At 34.8% G+C, this 27,191-nt stretch overlaps 3 protein-coding genes and 1 long non-coding RNA gene across 4 annotated transcripts; 2 read left to right on the top strand and 2 right to left on the bottom strand.

Annotated features, from left to right (window-relative positions):
* The first annotated feature begins 9,027 nt into the window (after positions 1 to 9,027).
* Positions 9,028 to 9,883, top strand: LOC119071356. The gene is made up of 2 exons (XR_005086623.1): positions 9,028 to 9,383; positions 9,452 to 9,883. It is a non-coding gene; the product is annotated as an uncharacterized LOC119071356 (long non-coding RNA).
* A 5,336-nt stretch (positions 9,884 to 15,219) lies between these two features.
* On the top strand, positions 15,220 to 17,964 carry LOC119071223 (serine palmitoyltransferase 1). Its single transcript, XM_037176037.1, has 8 exons — positions 15,220 to 15,402; positions 15,642 to 15,963; positions 16,024 to 16,322; positions 16,392 to 16,589; positions 16,651 to 16,762; positions 16,826 to 16,949; positions 17,009 to 17,135; positions 17,214 to 17,964. Exons 1-8 carry the CDS (start codon positions 15,352 to 15,354, stop codon positions 17,382 to 17,384), a joined length of 1,404 nt encoding a protein of 467 aa, XP_037031932.1. The 5' UTR covers positions 15,220 to 15,351; the 3' UTR covers positions 17,385 to 17,964.
* Positions 17,701 to 21,472, bottom strand: LOC119071166 (1,4-alpha-glucan-branching enzyme). Its single transcript, XM_037175923.1, has 9 exons — positions 21,190 to 21,472; positions 20,316 to 20,485; positions 19,980 to 20,230; positions 19,625 to 19,920; positions 19,373 to 19,569; positions 18,887 to 19,303; positions 18,612 to 18,815; positions 18,409 to 18,551; positions 17,701 to 18,352 (listed from the first exon to the last, which is right to left on the bottom strand). The coding sequence occupies exons 1-9, from the start codon at positions 21,273 to 21,275 to the stop codon at positions 18,056 to 18,058; spliced, it is 2,061 nt and encodes a 686-aa protein (XP_037031818.1). The 5' UTR covers positions 21,276 to 21,472; the 3' UTR covers positions 17,701 to 18,055.
* Positions 21,473 to 22,734: 1,262 nt separating this feature from the next.
* Positions 22,735 to 26,746, bottom strand: LOC119071334 (proline-rich receptor-like protein kinase PERK2). Its single transcript, XM_037176219.1, has 2 exons — positions 26,710 to 26,746; positions 22,735 to 23,673 (listed from the first exon to the last, which is right to left on the bottom strand). Exon 2 carries the CDS (start codon positions 23,636 to 23,638, stop codon positions 23,246 to 23,248), a length of 393 nt encoding a protein of 130 aa, XP_037032114.1. The 5' UTR covers positions 23,639 to 23,673; positions 26,710 to 26,746; the 3' UTR covers positions 22,735 to 23,245.
* Positions 26,747 to 27,191: the final 445 nt, after the last annotated feature.

Here is a 27,191-nt window from a genome sequence, read left to right as displayed (position 1 = left end):
TTCGGATATTAAGAAAAGTAAGCTTTAAAAAATCTACAAAATCATTTTCAATTTATACATTTCGCTTGTAACAGTTTTATCGAAATTTCTAATTAATAAACGGTGCTTAAACCGCTATATTTATAAAACAGAAAATAAAATTTTATTTTTCGTTGAGCTTAATGCTACGAATTCGACATTTAATGTCTGTCTAATATTTTTTTTCTCTTCAGTTTATTTTTTATTATTTATTTTCTGATCATTTCCGTGACGAAAGTTTTGCTTGAAATACCATGCCTATCAAATAGCAACACAACAGTTGTACATATTCACATTTTTTAGTCTGGTGTTGGAATTTTTGGTTTGATTTCAAAAATCTTAGATGAATCTAATGAAGAAGAAAAATTGATTCGAATGATGAAGAAATGGCTAACGTTCAACTGATGTTTTAATCTCGATCACCCTTGGAGGAACGATTGAATTAGAGAACTGAAATACTTAAATAGATAAATTCAGTTAAGGTGTTAAACTAATATTTCGACAAACGTGAGCTCTTGGTAAAGTGTTGAAACAATTGAAGTAAAAGATTTTGTATCAATTAGTTTAAAAAACCTAAATTAAATAAAGTTACCGATAGAATGATTATATTATCGTAATATAATTACAGTCTGTGAAAGTTTTTTGTCCCTGTACTTTAGGTAAAATAAAACTAATTTTTCATAAAAGCTCGCACTTTCTTCTACATTCGAATAAATCTCGCTTACACATTCGCTCGCTAACACTAAGTGTCTTATCAACAGATGCTAAAAATCTAAATCTGAAATGATCAATATGTCAGATGCAGTGCAGTAGTGTCAAACGTTGAAAATATGGTTGAAACAAATAATTGAAATTATTCTTGTTGTGAGATAACAGCCACTGGACAGATCATCAAAATCAGTTGTGAATTATTTCACATTTGTCTCGTTAAAGAACACATTGTCCAATAATGTTTAGTAAACGTGACCCACTAGCATGTAAAAAACCAAAATATTTCCTTCAAAAACTAATGTAAAGTCATGCTAAAATTAGACGATTGCATCACTTAAACTTTCCAAAAAAAAGTCACTAATTTGTAATAAGGAAAAATGTTAAACCGTTGAGCACCACTGTACAGTGTAAATGTCAGGGGAGTAATAATAAATTATAAATGTAGTATTTTGCTAACAAAATTGCTCCTCTAGTGCCCATATACAGACACACATATGCCTATTTGATCTCCGTTTCAAACCAGTCATTCTCATATGACCAGTCTTCGTATACAATTTTCTCCAAATTCAATAATCCAAATAATTGTTTAATATTCACAAGCAAGAAGATTATTTTCTTACGATGTGTATTTCCATAATTGAAGTAAAGAGAAAATGTAATTTAGAAATCGTGTGTCCGCATGTAATTGGAACTTAAATGTATTGGAAGTCTTTATGAGTCTCCAATTTGGTATTTTTTCGTTTTATTGTACAGATGAGTGACAAATTTGTTCTTCTATTGACACGGAATCAATTTTTCTTCCATATTCACAACATCCTGCTTACGTAGCAGTAGCGGTTTTTTTTATTATTATCTTTTCACATTATTAATTTAGCAGTCGACCACGTCTACCTTTTATACGAATAAGAAGAAAAAAAAAATAAACGACAAACTTCTCATTATCGAGATTAATGCACATATTTACTGAATTAAATTTTGATTTGGAGTTCTTTTTTTCTTCGTGCTTCTTGTCTTCATATTCTTTGACCTTATCCTTCAATTGCTTATATCAGCAGTTCAGTGTTTCATTTTTGTATAATCGTTTCAAAGTAAAATGAAAGTGGAGCTTTACACTCAATATAATATTTGTATATGGAGATTATACGTAGGCTATATATAACGAACGAGGAACGGCGTATATATAATTGTATCGTAACATGATCGACACTTGGTCTCTTATTGGAAAAAATTTAAATTTATAATTGTTGTATTTAAAATGTGATGTTTGTTTTAACAAACATTGGAAGTATTTGATGTGTATACAGTTTATCCATTTATCCATATGTATACATCGAAGCATGTGATGTAAATGATTCTAGTAATACAAAATTTATTTTTTGCTGTGTGTGGTATACACTTAATATATAAATATATATCCCCCAATCACAATAATTCATTTTGGTTCGACAACAACAAGAAAAGAACTTTAACTTTGTAAAAATATGTAAACATATGCTGCTTGCTACTTATGCGTACATTTTTATTAAATGGAATAAGAAAAAAAAATAGTTTTCATTTTTGTTAAGTAAATCCATAAATTTTCGACCAACATCGCGTTCTATGCGGAATCCACACATTGTGGATATAATGTTTTCGTTAAGCATTCGAGAGAAGAATTATTTAAATATCCGAATTTTATTATTCATAAGCAAATCATTTTTTTTCGGAATTTTATTGCACCGATGATGTAATAGCGGCTGGAATTTTTCGTACAACACCTATTAGGTGGTATGAAACATTTAAAAAAAAGATTTAATTTTTAAATAAAGAAATGGTTCTTTGGATATTTTGAATGGTTGAAAGCTTCGTTTAAAACACACACAAAAAAAAACTTATCGACTCATTTTATCCCAACCATACGAATTGAATCATCACATGATTTGAAAGATTGAAAATTAAACTTCTTGAAAATATTTCGTGTCTACGTTTACATTTTGTACGAAAAAGATGACCTCCTCACAAAAATTATTAAACTTTTTTTTTCTGTAACGTACGAACGAAAGAAAAAAAAACCGTCAAGCATTTATCACACTTTACTGTTGTTAGAATATATATATATATATATTATTGGTTAGTCAAATTCTCAAATGGGTAATGTATCCAACATATGTATGCATAATTTATTATCACCAAGTGATAAAAAAAGTGTAGAGCTTGTTAAGTAGTATACGTATAAAAGTTTAACAGTTAACAAGCCCATATATTCAAATTATATAACCAAAAATATAATTAAATTTTAACTTTTTTTGGAGTAAAAATGTAGATTAAAAAACACGAATTTAAATATTTTATATTAATTCGACATTACAAATATTTCTTTTTATAACGTTTCAACTGAATAAATATTACGCATTTAACCATAGAAAATATAACCGAAATAAAAATAATAATAAAAAAAAGAACGAACTGTACGTCTATCTATATCCATAATATAACTTTGAAAAAATCGCGCTACCAACTGAAATATAATTTTTCTGTTTTATACTTCGAAAATATAGAGAGTGTCTTATTAGTCCGAACACGATTCTTAAACTAAAACCAAACCGATATAGTGCCGGTATGGCAAATGCAAAATCGTGAAATGATATTATTTTTATGTAGGTAGGTAGGCATGCTTGGTGTGTGCTGAATATCTACTATGTGAAATAACCAGAAAACATATTTACAGTTTTATATATTGAGCGATATTTTTCCTTCCCTGAGCGAGAGAGCGAGTGCTTTTTTACATATATATAAAATAAATACTGTAATCCGACTGATATAAGCAATTTCAAAGTGTATGTAACACATAAAATAGAGGTTTTTTTTAGCAGCAAACTGTATAGAGGCATTCCAGTCAGGTTGGTCAGTAACTATTGTATTCCAACAAATCTTACTCAGCATTGTGCTAAAACTTTTGCCGCATCGCAATTTTATTGATTCGTAATGTGTGTTTCTTCATACCAAAGAACACACGGCCTATAGCATAGCTTTTGGTGTATCCGATCGAGAGCATGCAATATGGTGTGTTGATGTGGTTGTTGATCTTTAATAAAGATTCGTTTTATCACTGACGTAGACCACTTAATGTGGAACCGTTTATCTTTCAGTTTCAAGGCTATTGTTTGGAAGTCAAGAATGTTTCAACATGAATTTAGCTTCGAGGACTCGGTTAATTCATTTATTAGAGCCATCTTCCCCAATTGAAAGGTAGGGAATCTTTGTCAGGCCTATGCTATTTTCTAGTTGTATGCCGTATTTCTTGAAATCTTTTACTTCTTTTGATAAATGCTTTTTCAATTTGTTGATACAAACACGTTACTTCCTCAGATTTAACTATCATTTTGCTATATAATGAAAATGCATGAGCTGGAGAGGTCATCGGTTTTATTTTTGATGTCACTTTCGGTAGCAGATGAAATTGACGTCAGCAAAATGATGATTAAGAATGGCAGGCTAAAACTGCCTTTCTATTTTGGATTTAAATAGATTCGCTAAAGACACTGTACTGGAAATAGACGGATTTCGAAAATTCGTCTTTTTTGGATTTTAGTAGCTTCGCTAAGGAATCACTAGAAATAGATGGATTTCAAAAATAAAGTTTTCTTCCAATTTAGTCAGTTTCATAACCTGCTCGGATGATCTGCATCGCTAATCGAATTCGGAAATATATTCAATACCACACAAAGACCTGAAATGTGACTGTGTTAGTTCACAAGTCTAAATTTCCGAACATATCTGAAAGTATGAAGTTTTTCCAGTTTTTTATGAATTATAAAGCAATTCATTCATATCTTCCGACCTAACGGCCTCACAAAAAGATAGAGCCAGATAGACACCAAACACTTAGCACGAAATACCGAACAATAAACCAATTGCTATCATGAAAAGGTGTTTTGCAATTTAATAGCAAAAAAAAATTGAATTGAAAAGTTTGTGATAAAATTATCTGGGCTGGGAAGAACAAAGAAATTTTCTTTCTTCTTTTAAGGATGGTGCATACGATGATCTGCCTAATAATCTGGATGTTGAAATTTTATTTGTAATGAGACTACTTAACAATGAAATGATTTTTTGTTGATTCAAGACATACCTAGACTGAATCTTGAAATTAGAAACCTGAAGTTCACTTCAAGTTCAAATCTTTTTAGTAAATCTGAACCAGCTCTGATTCAAGTACACGAATCTTAGGTTTCAGATCAGCTCAGTTACACCTGAACTTGATCAGATAATAAATGATGTTGTTGATGATAAAGATGGTAGGGATGATCATGATGATTCAATGATGTTGTTGATGATAAAGATGGTAGCGATGATGATGGGGTAGGGATGATGATGATGATTCAATGATGTTGTTGATGATAAAGATGGTAGGGATGATGATGATTCAACCTGACCTGTTTTCCGAGCCTTGTTATTTATCGTGTGTTGGTACGCTCCAGATAGAGAGCAATGCCGGGCCTATTCTCTGCCATTCTTTAATTTTATTAGATGAACTGCGTAACAATTTCAATATCTTTCGAAATTGCTTTCGTTCCGCTTATATTCAAATTTCACTGTTTACGATTATATACACACATATAGGCAAGACTGCCATACTTGTAAACATAAGCTCGCGAAATTATCGCGGAATAATAATTTTTTTCGGTTAATTTTCAACATTGTAATGATGAAGAATTAAACATATGTCGTTATAACGGTATGTACATGTGATTGTGAAACATAAATAATTTTTTTTGTGCCTTGCTTTAAGTCATAAAATTTTTTCCATTATTATTATGGCGGTTTATATGAATGAACACTATTTCGGGCTATTGTGATAACTTTAATAGTTCGTATATAGTTTGCTGTTCTTTTTTTTCTTCTTTTAATTATTTTGGTTTATTTAACAACACCGCTATGATATTAACAGTGCGGAGGTACTCAATTATTTATTATGGGAAACGAGCAAAAAAATGGTTGAAAATTCAACACTTAAATTACTCAATAAAAATTATGCTAAACTAAAATGTCAGCTTATCTAATCGGCTTATCTGTGTTACTTTAAATATATCAACAAAGCCAGTTTTTATCGATTACGTAAATATATTATATGAGTTTTTCTGACTGGAATCCTTAGTATATAGACACATAGTCAATGCACGCAATTTTACTTGATAATAATACTAATGAAACGAGCATACTTATCGTAATATGGCAATAATCTCCAGTGTTTTACGTGAAATCAATGGCATTTTCGGATTTAATACATGAGCATATGCCAATTTAGCGTGCCTATAACGTCAGCATTCCAATTTTATTATCATTGCGAAAAATTGGTGAATTCTAATCATACCCGCCCCCGAATTATTGCATCAGAATATTAGTTTCTCAGTGATAACAGTTTGAATGATTCATCGACTGCGAAGCTTGATGAACGGCGTGCGTATCACGAGATAAATAATCGGTTGTTTTACATATATTCTCTTTCTTACAAATTATTTTGCCGAGTGGGCGGATAAAATGCAGAAAATCCTTTGTGTCTGAAAACACACTGAAAGAAGGACAATCTTTTGAAGAAAGAAATCCTCAAATTATCCACAATTCCTAGAAATATCCAGAAAACCTGAGAAATCTGAAGAAAATCCTCGACAAATACAATCCTCTAGCATACCAAGAACATGTTTTCAAAAGCGGACAGGGAGGTTCGGGAAATTCGTTAAACCAATGGAATAAAGACCTATATTGAATAAGTAGTTATTTTTAAGAATTTCGGCCATTCACAGAAATTAACAAATTTAACGCATTTCCCGTGCCTCCCAGTGCTCCCAGTATAGACCTTATATTAGTCGAGCCATTTCTGAAAGGTATAAATAGTTATTTGTTCAACGAGGAAGAAAAGTTGGAAATAGCGAGAAAATGCAATTGCCAACTTTTCTTCCCGAGTTAAACAAAACGTTGTTCACAACAAAGGCTTCTGAAGTTTCAGCGGAGGGGAGAAAATTACTATTTTCTCGCCTGCGTTGGGAAAATACAAATAAATGGCATAGATTTGTTCTAACTCGATCGATTTCAAGCAATAACAACACCAGTCAACTTCTCAAGTTAAATCATTCTGTTTAATTTACGCCATTGCTAGTGACCCCCACAACGACCACCCACAAAAGCTTCAGCCAAAAATAGTGAACATCTTTTCCGAATAAAAACGAGGACATTCAAAAAATGTTTTGTAAGAACCTAATTCAGTTATCCATCATTCGATGAACAGTTAACTTCATTAGCGTTAAAGAATTTTATTACGAGAAAGAGAGAGAGATATAGAGAAAAAAAACTGAATTTTTCGTTAGTGAATGGCCGAGATTCCGGAAGTAAAATCAAAATATTTATGTACTCAATAACAATAAAAGAAGGTATTCGGATTTAAAACAAAAAGAAGAAAAAAAAATACAAAAACAAACACATCGCACATCGCTCATATGTTTTTAAAGACGGATGTAAAAAGACGGATGCAGAGATATTTCGATTTTTTTTTTGCTGTATCTCAACATTTGTGTGCAGAGATACCTTTACTTTACGTAACGCCTGTATCTACGTGTCCAATATCAATGTGATAAATAAGATGTATTTACATAAAATATTTTCAAATCACAAAATGCTGAATGTTGAGTTCAAGGTGGTGGCATACGTGTATTACATACAGAAAACGTACCTAAATTTAGCGATATTCACTCAAAAATACCGTAGGTCCACATGATATTTAAAACACAGAAGAAGTGAAAAAAAAAGCTCCATTAATTTATGCAAAAAGTATATTATCAACGTCTTAAATTTGTCCTACTTTCTCCCGCATTCCATTTATCTGGTTCGCTTTTAAAACATATTTTTATATCACAGTTCCGTCTCTTCTTCATTGTCAACGTTGATTATATACTTACTATATTCAATATTTAACAATTCGAATGTATGTTTTATTATAACAAAAGTCAAGTTGATCATCATCATACACACAACTCCACCAGAGGATGATACAGTCATACAACAACAACAAAAAATGATATTCAAATGAATAATTGAAAATGCCTGTCTTTTGTACTTTCATTCACAAAATCGCTTAGACTAGATCTTTAAATATAAAACAATTTTGTGAATGTTGATTATCAATTTTTTTCTTGATTCGTTCGACCACTAATACACTAACTGTTTAGTATGTAGGCATCCACTATATAAATGTGTTATTATGGCTATACCGGCTGGTTACAATAAAATGTTATCTCAGAGAATGCGAGAGAAACACATAACGATGATCACATCATTCACAAATATACTTTAATGGGTATGCTTAGTTAGGTAGTTGGTTATACTATAGACGAGAAAAAGAAGAAGAAAAAAAAATGGGTATGGTATTAATTGATTGAGATACCAATATACTGTTAAAACATTTACGATCAATATAAATTTGTTTTTATATTTGATTAAAAAGTTCTTGACTAAGAACACATGATGTTTGAGATATTGGAGTTGGATGGGAGAGTATATTATACATAAAGAATGGCTCATGCATATACAAATATTAACTGGTTTTTCCTCTAAATCTTTTAAATTCATAATTAATTGAATTAACGTCCGAATGTCCCACGAAAATAATTAATTTGCCAATTTATTGGTTTTTATTTTTAGATATTTTTGTTTTGTTCTTTTTGATATATACAAACCAAACATGGAAATCAGTTCCATCATAACAGAGATTTTCGTTGCTTTGCTAAAAAAAACAAATTTCGAACGAATCAAATCTACAAAATTATGGTTATTGCAAACATGCAGACTAAAACGATGGATATGACCTCCTTAAGCGTCCTCTAACTTCTCCGAGCGAACAGTTGTAGTTGTTCTGTCTTCAATCCAAAACCAAAACGATTGGTAATCACGTCTCGGATCATGTCTTGTACTGTACCATTATGATCTATTAATATGACGCATCGGTTATTATAAACAAATTCGTATGATGTGTTCTTTGAGACAATATTTTACATTATTTTATAACGTGGCCTATTTGAGCGTTTTGCTATTGAATCGTATTCGGTATATGTACGACAATCACCTACCATTGTAACCGGTTAAGTGGCATATTATTAATTTTGTATTGCATGGAATGTGTAAGATAAGCATTAAAGTTTTGAGTCAGTTACTCGGTACTTTCAATATAAGACAACGCTTTAGAGTTGAAAGCACTCATGATTCATTGAATTTGTACAGTGTTGTCATTCTGAAAATGTTACCCATACAGTCAGATGATATAATTCATTGATGATGCGCAGTATAGGAAGCTTTTTGTTTTAAGATAATCAGACGATTGGAGTTAAGACTTCACTCTTCATTGATTGTTCTGTACATTTGTATAGAAAATATAGGAGTTTCATAGTGTGCAAGAGTTTGATTAGCAGGTTATATCAACGCAATATAGACAAATTTATCGCGCTCAACATTCGAATTTCATTGAGCTTATATCGAAATCGAATTAAACTTTACCAGCATCGGAAAAGTCATAATTTGACAGTCTAATTTTGAATCGGTGTTTGTTGGTTCGATTTAACTGAAAATATTGACTCAATCATCGTCGAAATTAAATAGGATTCGTGAAACGTTCACATTCACTTAAGGTACTATTCAAACATCACACTTTATCCAGCTATTTCTGCTTTGATACATAGATAAAATCGTTCGCCAGCATGAGTCCACAACAATTCCTTGGTTCTATGGCCCTAGTAGTGGCAGACTATGACGAGGCAATCAAATTTTTCACGGAAAAGCTTGATTTCATTCTCGTGTGCGATGAAGTGCAATCACCTACCAAACGATGAGTGCTTGTTCGACCTCCGAACACTCAGCCCGGTGCGTCCAATTGTTGTCTCCTTCTGGCAAAGGCAGACGGTGAAGTTCAGAAGACGTTCGTTGGAAATCAGTCGGGTGGCCGGGTTTTTTTGTTCTTACACACGGACGACTTTTGGCGTGACTATGAAAAGTATGTGAAGAACGGCGTTAAGTTTATAAGAGAACCGAAAGTCGAACCGTATGGAACAGTTGCCGTGTTTGCGGATATTTACGGCAATTTGTGGGATCTCGTTCAAATGAATAAAAATGAATGATTTCACGTTTGAAATGACGGTCGTTTTGATTTTGTTAACATATCGAGTTACTATGGAAACTCCGGTCCCAAAAGCCGAAAAGGTAATTAAACTATATCTAATCTAAATACGATGTATTCATAATTGAGAAGGCAGCTCAGTCTCAATGAATTGAAAGAACTGAATCACAACGCAGCAAAAATAATGATAAACATATAGTTAAACTGCACCAAAAGGCTGTAATTTATTGTCTTAATGTGATTTGTAACTACTCGCATTAAAGATCTAGATCATTGATTAAACGATTTATTTATAAACTTGCAAATTTACTAAAAATATACCCAATATGACAAGACAAATGGCTGATGCAACTTTGCAAAGTATATACTGCATCAATCATATAATACAAATTGCATTTTGCACTTTAATATCTTTCCATACCAGTATCTGCAGTACGTTTATTGATAAACCTATGCAGATGATCAGACCTAACGTGCACTATTATTTTGGTTCGCTATAACAGACAGAGTATGCACCACGAGCACAAAACTGCTATATAATTTATATATTGCAGGTTACAAAACGCTTTGAGGCCGTAGCCTATATAATATTATATGTATGTGTGTGTACGGACTTCCTGCATCGTACAATATGTACCTATATGGAGGTTTCCTTTATATTTTCGATGGCTAAATATTTGGCAAAATGTGGTCATGTTTATAAATAAAGCGAGAGCTTTTTTCAAACCACAATTAAACGGTAAGAAAAGCAAATATAAAATTCAATATTTAATATTGCAGGCAACCATTTCATCTGCTAACAACAACGTTGGCAAGAATAGACTCTGGCCCATTTATGAATTAATGTCGTTTCATTTAGCGAAATTTTTATAAAAATTTTGATGAAAATATTTAGATAGGAGGAAGTGACAGAAATATGTCTGAAGTCCACAAAACGTTAAATTCAAAATAGTTTGTTTGGAAAACATTTCTAAAGGCTATACCACACTTTGTGTCCTAGCTTTCACTCGTCATGACAGTGTGAAAAGTGTTATAATTTGACTTATTTTTGATTTGCCTTGACTTAAAAGTGGCTTAATACATTACTAGCGAAAACAAGAGAATTGGTTTGAGAAATCTTAGCATGTAAAATCCATTACAAAAATTGGGATAAAATGAAAAATCCAGTTTTCGTGTGATGGTTGTTGATCCGAGTCGAGGCTCTCAATAGTCCTCAATGATCAGATTACGCGTACAGCTTAATACGACATTCTCAATAGTTTAACTGTCGGATAGGAGATCAAGAGCTTGAAGCCTAAATCAAACTTCAATCACATGCATAGTCGGATAAAAAAATAGTTTAATGAAAAATGTGACCCACATTTCCTTTAATGTCCTTATTAAAATTTTGTTCCCTTGCCAAAAAAATGCTCTAAGATTTCCCCGCACAATAAAATAAACAGAATAGAAAAAAGGTCGATGCAAAATGTTTCGGAAAAATTGCTAGGTCTTGCATGTATAATATGATTATGCGAGAATATGCGGCCACTTTTATGCATTTTTCTGCATTATGTTTACTTTTAAGTTTTTACAAAAGTATTTTTAACTAAAAAAATACTTTGACTTCATCGCCAGAGTATACAACGGTGATGAGTAACGTTTATGTTCTAGAGTTCTCCGAATGATTACCATTTCTGAATTCGATGACGAGACTAAGAATGAGTGTTAAAATGCCTCTTCGTTTCCTAATGGTGTTCGAGGGGGAACGAAAAAATGAAAATTAGTAAATTGACTAATAATTCGAAAACAAATAAACTCAAGCTGTAAGTACAAGAGCTATTTGCCTATCACGTGTCGTTCAACTTCGAAATAGTGAACTCTAGACAGTATTCCCTTAGCTAAGTGTTTTTGGATTATGGTACAACAAATGAAGTAAAAGATTTTGTATTAAACACTTAGCCTCTGAAAGGCTTTAAAGCTTCAAAGAATAAATATTGTCATTTCTGTTACGACTATAACGCTTCCTACTTCGTACATGTATTCAGCCCATTAATGCCTTCATACCGGCATATTTTTTTCAAGTTACACACACGTAATGCCGTACCTTTTTTTCGACAATACTCCATACCAAAAGCAACATAATAATGGTATTAAAACCATTTATTTGGTGAAACAAAAAAAAATTAATAGAATTTCATGACACAATTTTGTTTAACTGAAAAATTTTCATTTTTTGAGCAAAATTGTGCGCATGTATAATTACATGCCGGCGGAAACATGCGCGGCGCTAATATATATTTTATTTTTGTATATAAAATGTAAGAAAATATACATGAAAACATACCAATATAATAGAACTGACTTATGTTTTATTTCTGCGGCATGATGATGGGGTCAACAGTCGGCCTTGAATTAAAACACGAACTAGGTCATGGACTGCGTCATCGAAATCATTCGTTCATACGGTTTTTATAATGTCTTTTTTGCACAGTCTCTTTTCATTGTGAGAGTTTTTCTTTTCGTTTTGTTTGGTAGATCTTTCTCCGTTCGGGTAAGAAAAAAAAATGTTTGTTCCGTGTGTATATATACGTATGTAGTACCATTATTATATATTGCTGTAGGAACTATCTGTACAGTTCATACTTTAACATAATGCAGACTTGAAAAAATGTTGGCATTTCATTTCATCAAATGTGTATATTCATTTGCAATTTATAATTCGCAAAAAATAAACTGGTATAACATTAAACACAAAAAAATGTTGAATTTTGCTTTCGGAACGAATTTTAAAATGAAATTATTGAACTGACTCTGCCACATAATGAATTTTGTTAAAAAAAAGTAATTTTGTAAATTTATGACCTTATTCGAGTATGGTTTAGGAAAATCGTTTGCAATTTTGTTTCTTTGTCTGATGCTCATTTGCTTTTAAATTTGGAACGTTAATCAGAACGGTTTTTTTAAGGCACGAATTCATAGTTAGTCTTTAAAAAGAGCAGCTCCGCTTCACACATTAATCAATCTTTCACAGATACCGATGATACTAACAGTATAATTATCTAGAATCTAGTCTGCTACCTTTTGTGATCTAAATATATTTTCAAGAAACATTTTTACCATCATTAGTTTCTTCTGTAATATAAGACCATATTAACCCGAGCTTATCTCATCTGGCTGCGATGTAGCAACTTAAATGTTCCCATATTATACTCTTCTGAGTCTCACTTCTCATTTTCGATTTACTCGATTGCGGACTTTCTTTTTAAATAAAAAGCTCACTGTTCCACATCACCCGACACACCCAACACACACACACATTACTCTTGATAAACGAAATTTGAAAAAATGTGTTCAACGTATTACTGAAAAACCCCTTTCACCGGTTTGGTGTTTGTGATACAGTTTTTATTGCAGGATAAATTCTAGACAGGTAAATGGTTCTTCATTGCTGATTTCAGGATGTTTTATTGTGCATAGAAATTACCATTTTTCCGTTTTGCTTGAAATTTACATTGGTTATTGAAGGACATTAGAATTCGAGCGCAATGCGAAGGGAGGCTGTAAAGATCAAGAAGTGCCACGTCTGATCAACGTGCTTTCGACTTTCCGACTTTCTCACAATACAGCTATAACAACGAACCGGACGTGAAGAAGTTGAAAACGAAAAATAAGTGTGTACAAAGGATACAAATTTGCGGAGTGAAGAAATGAGAAATTGAATGATCGGATGTGTACGATACACGAAAACAGGTAATTCGTTGAAGTGAGCGCAGCGCGCGAAAAATTGACAGAAGGTAAAATTAAATTACACCTGAATTTATAGCTAGCCCGATCACTTTGTCGAGTGACAGTGATTGTTGTTAGATTAAGTTTCAACATACCTCGAGTAGAGATCCAGCGCGGTAAACCTGATTTGTTTAATATACATTACATGCTTATGCACGGTAAAGTACACTTTACATCACTGCTTGTGACATGGAAAATGCACTTACCGTCCACAAACATGTAAAATGTGTTACGTCACTGCTTATAAATGCTTGTTTAGGCACATGTAATTAATCCACTCGCCTTCGGCTCGTTCCGCAAACCACACACTTGCCTAAACAAATATTTACAAACAGTGACGTAACATACTAATGCACGCTTACTATGAACCGGAGAGTAAAAAGGGGGATACAAGTGGGTAATTCCTACTGTCAGTGGTTTAACGTTCAAACTAACTGGTTATGTGCACAGGCACCAGCTCTTGATATATCACGGTGACGGTAAATTTACATTGGTTATTATGAAGATGCAATAAATAACTTGTAGACTAAAATGTAACTTTAATTGTTATTTTTGAGGCCATTACATACCATGGCCATAATCCTTACAGTTCGCTATGACATCTGTTATTGACAGAGACAACATGAATAAGCAATAAGCTCACTATCTTAAGTCTTTTTTAGCGAAATTTTCAATAAAACTAATGAAGTAGAAGATTCAGTTGATGTTAAAAACATTTTGGATGTATAAGTGCTAAAAGTGTGTTTGAATGTTTGTATACTCCCAATTAAAAAAAAATCGATTCAACGAAATCTCTGTCAAAAGAAAGAACAAAGAAGTAGTGATTCGTAGCTCTCCACCTCGAGATTTAATAGTTCTAAAGAATTTATAGCGGCTGGCAGATTTATATCTATTCAGAAATCATAAGTTTGTGCAACTTCAGTTCTGTTGGCTCCTTCATCGTTTCCCTGTGTAGCTACTATAGACCATCTGATTGGACTCAAAAATAACTGAACCATCTCACATACGAGCGAGCTCAGTTAAATTAACTAGTTAACTGGATTTTTACATATAAATTTTGACATAACACTTTCCATCCAGACCAAGCAACTGGTTATTTTTTCGCTTTTACGCCCTTTTAACACTATGTTAACAGAGAGCGAAGATCAAATAAATTTAACTGGCCTTGTCAAAAATTGATTAACAAAAATAAATCTAAATTCAAAGTAAGAATTTTCGAAAAATCAATTTTGTATCTTCTGACATTTTGACAGTGTCCTCGAGGTCAGTTAGATTTAACTGATCCAAAATATCACTCTAAATTAACACTGAATAGACTGTTATGATCAGAGCGAGAAAACCAAAGACTAGTTATTACAACTTGCCTTGGGGTACATACTTGTCAAAGTATTTGCTTTTCTTTCAACGTGGTACATTGAGAGCGAGAGGACAGAAGATCAGTTTATTTTAACTTGCCTTGGTGTACTTGTCAAAATATCTTCTTCTATTTCATCATAAATACCTATAGTTCATTCTTTGTCACTCCAGTTCGCTTTTTTTTTCAGTGTACGCACCGTACGCATGTGCGGCTCCTAACTCTTTTCAGCTGTCAAAGGTGTCAAAGCAAAATTTGCTGCTGCATTTTCAAGTGTCAAGTGCCTTTTGCTTTTTGATTTCACGTTGGGTGTGTGATAGAGAATTTATATCATTTTCGTTTTTGTTTTAATTTTAAATTAAATATGATCACTGCATCGCATATCTTTGATGAATTGTACGACATATTTTGGAAGGTATGAATATAGTCATATGGATATCAATAAAACGTAACTCGTTGCCAATGAAAATTCTTCGAAGCGTTTACCTTATCAATTTGTGTTTGCTTATTAGTCACATTTTTTATTGATATTTGATTGTCTCCAATTGACATAACTCATGGGTTATGTGTTGATATGCCAGTGTGCCATTATATCTATATGCAACTCAGCATTTATCTGCGGTGTAACGTACTTCTTTCAAATTAATCTTTCAGGCGCCTTTGTATACGTTATGTCTAGAGGTTTCCCTTCTTATATCCGTTGTTTGGCTAGTGTTGCACCGGAAAAAAGATCGTATTAAATTGACGCCGCAACAGAAAGCTGATTTACTGGATAAATGGAACCCAGAGCCGTTGATAAACGATGTGACCAACACGATGGTTCCATCGCCGAGAGTAGTTACTGGTCGTGCCGGTAAACGATTGACAATCGATGGACATGATTGTCTGAACTTGGCCACGCACAATTATTTGGGTCTAGTTGAAGACAAGGAGATAGAAGAAAGTGCTATTAAGTGCCTGAGAAAGTATGGAGTTGGTAAGTCAATCCTCATACCATCGGAAGTGAGTCAATAAAATTGTTTAACTTAAACTTTAGGATCGTGCGGTCCGAGAGGATTCTATGGCACTTCTGACGTTCATTTGGAATTGGAGGTGCGTTTAGCAAAATTTATGCAAGTGGAAGCAGCGGTTCTCTATTCCTATGGTTTTTCAACGATTGCTAGTGCTATTCCAGCATACTGTAAACGAGGAGACATTATTTTTGTCGATGAATGTGTTCACTTCGCCATTCAAAAAGGTCTGGATGCGTCCAGAAGTAAAATTGTTTACTTTAAGCACAACGACATGGACGATTTGGAGCGATTACTGGCGGAACAACAAAAGGCTGATTTAAAGGTAAGCAAACGCCATAACACAACATCGAAATGACACACACAAACATATGCATTTGATCTAAATTTTTAGAATCCAAAGAAAGCTGCTAAGAGTCGTCGTTTCCTCGTTGCTGAGGGAATCTACATGAATGTCGGTGATATCTGTCCACTGCAAAGATTGGTTGAACTGCGCCAGAAATATAAACTTCGGCTTATTTTGGACGAAAGTGTGTCTTTTGGCGTGTTGGGTGAGAATGGTCGCGGCTTGACGGAGTATCTTAACGTGGATGTAAGCTCATTGACTGTTCCAGACACTTTTTCAACATCTAATTGAAATTGAAATTTCTTAGCGCAAAGAAATCGATATGATTTGTGGTACTTTGGAAGGCGGCGTTGGTTCAATCGGAGGCTTTTGCGTCGGAACAACATATATTATCGATCATCAAGTTCTGTCTGGACTAGGTAAGTTTCGTTGTCGTTATGTAATTGTCAGCTGAAAAAATATTAAACTCGTACATCGTATAGGGTATTGCTTCTCTGCATCCACTCCGCCACTTCTTACACAAGCAGCAATATCCGCCATAGATCGATTTGAACGGGAACCATCAATTTTCGAGGAACTCAGAACGAATTCAAAACTACTGCACGAGTAAGAGATCGTAATTAGCTGTTCGCTGTGATCACATTAACCAATTCATTCGTTTGCAGAAAACTTAATCGGCTGACTCATTTCGAATTAGGAGGTCATCCATTGTCGCCCGTAAAACATTTATACTTGAAGACGGAGAGTGATCGAGACACCGAACGATCATTGATTGGTCAAATTGTTGACGCTGTAAGTGACCTACAGCTCGGACAGCTGAAGTTTAATCCATTGCATTGCAAGTTTAATTTACTTTTCTTGTCTCAACAGTGCGTCGAAAGTAATTTGGCTGTAACGAATGCTGAATACTTAGTCGATCGTGAACACCCGAAATGTCCACGCTCCAGTATCAGACTCACATCGAACCGTCTACTTACCGGCGATGATATTGATTTCGTTGTGAACACATTAGAAAATGTTTCCAAGCGAATTTTAGTCTAGTGTTATTAACATAAAACGGCAAGTCTGCTTACATATAGGTGATGAACTGTCGAACAGTGAGTAAGTAACAGAGCAATTTCTCCGATTTGATGCTTTTTCGGATTTCATTGACGTAGAAGAATTTCCTGGAACTGTTTTTCGATCAAAAAAATATATTTTGAGGCGATGGATACGTTATGTCGAGGGTCTATTCGCCTGTCCAGTAGACCAAATAAATCGATTCGTATTTCGGCACGGCGCATAAATTTAGATTTAGTTTGTCACAATTCACAGCAACAGGCAGCGATAAACAAGTTAATTTAGTGATTTTGTGGACGGAATGTTCCATGAAATTAATTTGTTTAATGATGGGAAATTCTACATTCAAGTATTTAGCAGCTTTAGACGACGAAGAAGCATTGAACCGAGAATTGTTTTGTAGTAATTCCTCACAGTATCGATACTTCATTTCTTAGTATTCCTGCCCTAACTTCTATCAACAATTTTTTTAAAAACTACTTTTAGTATTAGGAACACATTTTGTTTAGGCAATCATTGCGTGTACCTTGCACAGCCACAGAGACCAAATAAAGTTATTTTTGCCAATTTAACGTCTTCAAGACTTTAATATAATATTCTCAACAGTAACAAAACTTTTATAAAAATTCAATTACAAAATAACATTTTCCTCTTCAATCTACCTTGGCCAATACTAATGCAGTTCGTGATGGTATGTACACCTGAATGAAATTCCTTCTGTTAGCGAAACCCAATGGATCGGTTAGATGTTTGCAAGTTTTATCGATACGATTGTGTCCACCAAATATTTCATCATCCGAACTAAGCACAACCGAATACGCACCGGCCACATCAACACCAACTCTGTAGTCAGTGAAACTTTTCGTTGAATGGAAGTTAAATACGAACACCAGTCCGGCCCGTTCGAATGCGATCACTTTATCACTTTCATGTTTCATGCTCACATAAGCCTAACACAATTAATCAGTTAGAAAACGATTAGCGAATTTCAGGCAGCGTAGCTTACCGGATTACTGGATAGCCAATGATATTTTTCTTCCGTAGTATGCATGGCTCGATCGAACTCATTTAAATACTTATACTTCAACAGAGGATCATCGACCAAATTCCATTGTCGCCGTGCATAATGATACGAGTCATTGTTACCAACTGAAATGTTCGTCAATTAAATTTTGAAAAATTACGACGACTTCTGTAGATCAGACTAACCTCTCGGGAAATCTAGCCATTCTGGATGACCAAATTCATTCCCCATAAAGTTCAGATACGCTTCACCGCCCAGCGAATTTGTGAGCAAGCGAATTATTTTGTGTAACGCGATTCCTCGATCGATGATTAAGGTCGAGTCCGACATGGTCGACATGTGCGTGTACATTTCTTTGTCCATCAACCAGAACGCTAATGTCTTATCGCCTAAGTTTGTTTGTTTTTAATGAGGTCAACGGGTCGCATACAAATGTAAATAGTCAATTGACATGACTTACCAACCAACGCCTGGTCGTGCGACTCAGCATACGCAACAGTTTTTTCCATCCATCGTCGATTTGTCAACGTGTGCACAATGTTACCAATATCCCAATCCTCGTCACGGGCTTCTTTCAACAATTCGATCCATTTATCAGGTATTGCCATACCGAGACGATAATCGAAACCAATACCACCTTCGCTAACTGGACGGCATAACGCAGGCATGCCTGACACATCCTCGGCAATTGTTATTACTTCGCTGTCCATGCGATGCAATAGGAAATTAGCTAGCGCCAGGTAAACAATCGCATCTGTGTCCACGTTAAGGCCAAAATACTCATTGTAATCGCCACTGAAACCTTCGCCAATTCCACGGGAATGATAGAGCATCGATGTGACGCCGTCGAAGCGATATCCATCGAAATTATATTCATCTAATTTTGAAAAAATAGGTCAGATTCGCAACCACCGGGAAACCACAATTTCAAGCTGCCAACACTCACCTTTCCACCATCTCAAATTCGATATCAAAAATCTTAAAACTTCATATTCGGTATAATTGAACAGTCTACTGTCCCAAAGACTGTGTTCTCCACGAGGACCGTCGTGGAAGAAACAGCTGTTTGTCCCATCGAATTGATTCAACCCATCATGGACATTTTTCGATGCATGCGAATGAACAACATCTAACAGAACGTACCTGGAAACAGAGGAATTAATTCGACGACAAAATGAATCAATTTCAAATAATTTACAGCCCCAATCGATGAGCTTCATCCACCATACGCTTGAGATCATCAGGTGTACCATAACGACTAGAAGCTGCGTAAAAACTAGTGACTTGATAGCCGAAACTGGCATAATAAGCATGCTCCATTATAGCCATGACCTGAATGGCGTTATAGCCCTGCCGAACTATTCGGGGTAAGATATTCTCTGCAAAATTCTTATATGATCCGACTTCAAGATTTTGCGTGGCAATGCCAACATGACATTCGTAAATTTTTAATGATTTCGGTTTCGTTGGCTTGCGATGCTTGAACATGTATTTCTAGAACGTAGAGCAAATTGAAGATCCACAACCGAAAATTAAATTTACATTTTACCAACCTGATGGGCAGGTGGATGCCATACACGCTGTTTATAATTCGTACCCTGATTCGCCTCTTTCGGCGGCTGTACCACATACTTCGCCCATGGCGACAATCGATCGACCAACTCATCCGAGCTCTTTCGAATGATAACTTTAACTTCGGAAAGGTGAGCAATTGCACAGGAACCATCATCCCTCGGCGGAATGTAACATTCCCATTTTCCATATTCGAGTTTTTTGTATGGATTATCCACCCACTGCCAATTGTCTGTTGATTTTGATTCGAGATTTTTATTTGTTCACAGAGGTTGGGCTTTCAACAACGAAATTGTCATATCAACGAAATGACTTACTAAAATCTCCAGTCAAATATAGTTGTACTGCTCCAGGTGCCCATTCTCTAGCTATTACGGAATTATCCTGTTGAATGTGAAGACCAAAATACTTATATCCTTGTGAAAACACATCGATACCGCCTTCATCGTTATCAATACGTTTGATCCAGTCTTGGATTACGCCATGTCTGTGTAACGAAATCGGAAGCGGATTAGAATGGCTGGACAAAGTTAGAACTTTAAAATTATGAAGGAAAGTTACGAGAAAAGACAGAAAGGGAAAGCTTATCATCCAATAACAATTGTCGTATCAATACAGTTAGTATATCAACGATATTGATAGTCACGAAATTCTGCATGATACTTTTGCTAAAACTTCGATACAATTTTTGTGTGTGCAAATATTTGTAAAGCCGGTATCACCTTTTCTTGTTTCATTGATATGCATCTTTATAAATAGACATAAAAAAAACTCTTGCGTGTTTTGTATACACTTACACCATCAAAACACGTTATATACTATAAACGACCATGCTACAATTCATCAACCGGCATGTACTGAGTACTGAATATCTTATTGTATATACAGAGGTTTTATGATAACATGCATGGCTTTGGCGGCGATTTTTTGACCTAAAAGTTGACACTTAATCAACAATAATAAATATTTTTGTTTCACATAATGAGAAATATGAAAACATGCAATCAGAGAATGTTTATTTTTTCTCTAATTTACATAACGACTGAAACCGTAACCTTTCTATGACATTGAACATTTTTGATCTTAAATCATAATTTTGTTATTCTTATGGGATAATTATGCACTTTAGTGCATTTTAACTGAAAAATCGTTGAATGATTTTATTAAATATCGTTGGGACACTACACTCACCTACGACGGATCTCCCGTTCATGTGGTTTCAAATAGCCATCAATTTTAAACAGATTATCAATGTCTTTCACTTCAATTAATGCCATAGCAGAGACCAAATTTTTTTATAAATTCTATTCAATAAACACTAGCCGCAATATATTTGTAACAGCTGTAGGAATTGCAAAAAAAAGTTCTCGTGTAGATTATGACTGAACGAAGCGCGAAGCTATTTAAAATTATCAAACACTTCCAGCTCGGCGTGAAGATGCGAACTGAATGACATCTAATAATACAACAGAGTGAATGAAGTGTGATGGTTGATTATTCACACCATTGGTTATGTCGTTATGTATGATATTTTTGATAAATACATACAATTATGCACTTGACAACGCGCAGAATCGCAGACATATACTAAAGAAAAAATGGTTCTGATAAAAATTTATTCAAGGTCGCATCCCGTTAAGCTTAATCCGGTGTTATGGAACTTAAAAGTTTTAAAATAGCGAGTGTAAGCTTTGTGTGGAAGCTTTTTAAACATTCGTCGATATTTCGGATTCACTTTTTTGAAATATTTTAGGTTTAAATTTTTTTTCTCGACAATAGCTTTAACGAGCAGTTTTGGAATCATCAGTGACTGTGAATAGATTAGCTGCAAAACTACTATTTGCAACGGAATTTTACTAAAAAGAGATTACCGAAGTTTTCGTGCAAGTGTGTGATGTTCTCTTGATGGTGTGGTGTTCCTTAAAATAAATATTGGGCAGTTGAGAGGAAGTGTTTATTTATTCAAAAACGTGAGGTAAAGTTAACTTTATTGCACGTATCCAAAACTTTACCTCAAGTTTTTGAATAAAATATCTTACTTGGCAATGGGGTAAAAGATGGAAATGGTACTTCATGAAGGTACATTACTTAACAATTGGGCAAATGATGGAAATAGTAATTCTTTTGTGACATTTGGCTATCGAGGCGTAGCCGAGGTCGGTAAACACACAAGAAGTACCATTTCCATAATTTACCGTATTGTAAATTATTGTACTAGTTGACCACTTTTGACTGTTTCTGGCCTAGATAAGTAACATTTGCCACATTTCTCGGGTGGAAAAAAAATTATTACCCATTCCCGCCCACCGTAATAGGGGATGGAATTTGTTTATGTATTGTCCGTTGACAAGTGGATCGCCACCGGCTTTGAGGGGGTTTTGATTTTTGTTTTTTACATGTTGCCACACATTGTTGACAAATTCAAGATTTTTTATTTACGAAGGTTACGCTGATTGCTTAGTGAAAAAGGACTTCACCTAGCACAAATTAAACGACCTTAGACATATTTGACATTGCAATGTGAGCAACATAGCGAAAATTAATTTCAAAACCCCCCGAAACCCCGTGCTTCCACCTACATAAAAAACACGAACCGAACGAGCCAATCTCAATTTATGTTATGTAGCATTAGCTTTACATAGTCAGAATCCATAATGGCCAGTTCATCTCGCCTATGCATATGCGACATATGCGAGCATGAACTGGCCATAATCGACCATTCACTCAAACTCAATATGACACGAACGACAATGTCGGTTTTATTACAAACACATAATCGAATTGACATAAGACATCAAAGTTATCAATAACAAGCAGAGCTGATTTAAGCCAGATCTGGTCGAAGAGTTTTTTAATCCGCTGCAACTATGTTCGACTTTTAATAATTATATTTTTGGCCACTTCCGCTTAGAAGGATTTAATTGGCACATTGCCGCAGGAAGTCCAAATTTACAGATCCCATCTTCATACGAAATGTGGTGGATGCACGAAGTGAACAGGGAATTGAATGAAAAACACTAAATTTTTGAGTGTGATAACTGAAGTTAATAGTTAGCGTAAGTTGCTAAAATTTAAGAAAACAATTGAGAAGTGTAAATTAACTGAACAAATTTTTATATTTTTGTAAATAAATAGCCATGAAGATGACCGGTCACTCCGGTCGAATGCAAGGCATCGACAACAACAACTAAATTGTTTTCATTTATGGTCATTTGAGTAAGCAAAACAACAACTGGGGGCCTCAACATCACTCATAGAAAATGGAAACAATCATTCTAAATCCTAATATTATCATCAGTTCCCGTAAAATATGATAAACAGTTAAGGCTGATGCGGCTGACGGTATGGCAGGTGAAATATGTGGCGGCGGTGAAACAACTGGAGATGGTGATGGGGTTGGCAGTGACGGAATTGAAATTGTAGATGGATTTGGCGTCGTAGCAAGTGGAGCTGGCGGTGACGGCATCGCAATTAGAGCTGATGGTGTAGATACGGGTAAGGTTGGCTGCAGTGAAGATTGAACTGCAGCTGACCGTGAACTTGCGACTACTGATGCTATCGTTAGCCCTGAACTAGTTACTAGAACAGCAGTCGTTCGCGTTACAGTAATCCTGCGCGTAGTTACAATCGCTTGTGCCATTCCACTGGGTGGAGCTTCTGCAGACGCTTGCGACACTGAAAGAATAAGACATTGTTCTCCTGAAGAAAAACATTGTACGTAATTTGATGTTAGATAAGGTAGGTTAGGCGAAGTGGGCTGATTTTTCTTTCGGGCTTCTTGCGCATATATCTACGACTAAAATGGAATCTAAATCTGGTACAGAAAGGATATCTATGGAAGTCATAGATGGAGACGACACGGTTACGACTGCAAGACTATTACATGTCACGACTTTGTTACGGTCGGTAGAGCCATTGAATTGCATAAAATGGTTGCTTATGCTGCTCAGCATCGTAATTATGCCAAATTTGCAAACTCTAGATTCTTCTGTTGCATAAATCATTGCATGAGATTGGAAAATATCAAATACACTGCTGATGGTAGTGTAAAAGTGTAAAATATCTTGTTTTATGTATAATTATGTAAAATTCAACAGTTTTTGAGTTATACATCATGTGTACAACTGTTAAACTTCCCGTGAACGAGGTTCTCGGCTCCCGCACTTTTTTCATCAGCGACATCAACACATTAAACTTGTAGCACTTTTTTAATAAAAATAAAAACTCACCAAGGTCGGCTTGTAAGCTAGCCCGTATCTCTGCCGAACTTCCGTTGGTAACGAGTCCCCGTTTTTTTTTTCAATTCATTACGGACGTCGTAGGCACACATGTGATTTAAATCCATTTTGATTGTGAAATAAACTTCTTTCATTTGTCATTTGTTCCAACTCAATTTTCAGGGGTGTCCAAATAGTTATTTGTTAACCAAGCAGAGAAAATAGGAAATTTCACCAAGAACGAAGCGAGGTCCACAATTCGCTCAAGGTGGAATTTCCTATTTCTCACCGAGGTGAACACAACGTTTTTCATGCTTGCGTTTTGCGAAAAACGACATTTTTGTCCACTTTAAAGAAAATAAAATAAAAATCGTGTTTTGGTATTCAGCCATTTTAGGTGAGAAAATGATCATTTTATCACCCAATATGGCTTAACCCGCCATTTTAGGGGAGAAAATGATTATCTGAATGACAACAAAATATCATTTTCACAGTAATTTTGAACAATTGTGTGCAGAATTTTGTTTTGTTCTCTCTGATATTGAGAACGTAAATCAGTAGCTGTCCATTCTCCAACAAAGTTTAAACATTCGAGATTCGATTAGTGTGTCGATTGATACAGATTTCACCTCTCATTAGAGAGAGTTGCTTGGCCGTGAAATGCCTAGCGAAAATGAGTCACCTTTAAGATTAGGGGTCTTCGTTCGCGAGAGCATTGCGAAAAATATTTATTAATGTGCTTTAACATGTAACAGACGGCAAGCATATGACCAGTATATTATTATCTGGTCTATTACTTCCATCGATCAAAGTATTTTTAATATGTTGATTTCGAATCTTGTGCTTCATTTTTTTAAAATACATTTTACCATATGAATGACCGTATTATCCAAAGCTTGTCATTATTTTTATTATCGTTATCGATAACAGATGAATAGCCGTATGTGCGTCTTTTCATACAAAATCGAAAAACTCGGCAATTTGTTCGGGCGTCGTGACATGCATATCAAGTCCTTAGAGTTTTTTTTTATTTTATCTAAGTAAATTGTCATCATTTTACATGTGTTTTTTCAAGTCCTCGTCGTCAAATCTTTTAATTTTCTTGATTAAGTTATATTCAAAGGTTTGATCAATCTTCTACTTTATTGGTGTGAACGAGCGTTCCCATTCTGCTATAATAGGCGCAAATTAATTGGAACCATAGCACTCTTGCTTGACAGTGCTACGTTGGAACCAATGCTCTGAAGAGATATCTCTATCATTATGAGTGTTTTCCGGTAGTTGATAGTTTATTCTGTTACTAAAATACCATCAACTCACTTCAAGCAGAAGTGATCATAGTCGACAACTGCCGAATACCCTAATCAGTACCCTATTTAGATTACCGCTGATGCTTGAAGTGCGTTGCCTTCAATCAAAAGGGATCATAGTCGACATCTGCCAAATACAGTAGTATTTTGTGTGAAGTGGTTTTTTACAGTGTTTTGCAGTTGTGTGATACACTGGTGCTTGAAGTGCGTTGATATTATTCTTGTATTTTAATTGAAAGTACTGTGAGTGTTATTCTTCAGTGACGATAAGTTTCCTTCTTAAGTATGTTTCCACTCAACAAAAAGTACTGTGATTTCATCAGCCTCCGAATATGTTTTATGTTCATGCTAGAAGCAGTGCTGTGAAAAAATTCAATTTTGTCCTTCACACGGAAAGTAAGTAGAAATCAAGCAAATCAGTGATCCTTGGTCGAATCATTTTGTGTTTTTGGAGATTTTGAGATATTAGATAGATAATATAGATAATGTGAGATATTATTTAGATTAGATTAGATTAGATTAGATTAGATGGGAGGGTGTAAGCCCAGCACCTAAGCCTCAGATGGGCCTGTTGTGCTATTGTACAAGTCTCTTGATCATATGTACTGTGATTTTACATCATATCTCTCCCGACTTAGATTGTTCACAAATCGACCGTGTGTTAACGTCCCATACGTTGTGAATTCTCCAAGCCGTGGGTGGTATGCGAATACCACAACCATCACTAATTGACCTGTACATTTTCCCAAAGATGGCGCTATCAACATTGTCATGTTGTAGCTCTTTCTACTATTGACATTATGTCGATATGGTTTCTTTTATGGAGAACGCGAATGTTGGGTTTTTTGATATTTCCGACTTTGTTACGGTTACGGCTATTAGTTTTAGGTAATAGCAAGTGTCTAATCACCATAGGCCATGAGTTGCCTCTTCGTATAAATCGCCATGCCACCATGTGACTGAACTCGTTCTGGCGTTGCAGGTTGTACCGTTTGAATGATTCGTATTTCGTCATATCCCTTGACATCCATACAACGTATCAATCAATAGATCTGTTAAACCTCGCGGTCATTTTGGAGTACAAGATAGTTTCTGTATCTTGGGATTGTACCACAGCAAATTTGTAAAAATTTGCTATGTGGTTTTGGGGTGTCAAATGAGAACCCGAGGCGTTTGTACCTTACCTGCACTAAAATTGACTGCCAGATGCCATACGGCAATGTGTCATTTTCGTACATTAATCGAGCACGTAATTTAGCATTAGCTTCTGGTAGAGTCGATTGTTAATCCGTACACCGACGCCACGAAGCACATGTTAAATAACAAAGGAAATAACACAATTGTTGATATCGCACAATGAGGCGAGAACGACTTTATTGATCAAAGATAAAATGACCTACGAGAACAACACTTTGACTTCGTTAATAAAACCTTTAAAATAATTTCACCATTTAACCATTACAGCAAAATAAAAACACCAAAGCCGTAAAAGTTGGCACAGAAATTAGACAAAATCGAAAATGAATTCACACACAGCCACACAAAAGAAACACTTTTAGAGAGCAACGCATAAACACGTCCGTTCTCTGTGACTGCCGTTGTCCAACCTCTCATTCTTACGTACTCTCATTATTTAGATATTCACAGTTGTTAAAAGTTGCAGGGT

The sequence above is a fragment of the Bradysia coprophila genome (genome assembly GCF_014529535.1).
Source record: "Bradysia coprophila strain Holo2 chromosome IV unlocalized genomic scaffold, BU_Bcop_v1 contig_144, whole genome shotgun sequence".
In the NCBI taxonomy this organism is placed as follows: Eukaryota; Metazoa; Arthropoda; class Insecta; order Diptera; family Sciaridae; genus Bradysia; species Bradysia coprophila.
The sequence above is the reverse complement of the archived record's forward strand: the minus strand, read 5'-3'. Positions and strand labels throughout refer to the sequence as shown.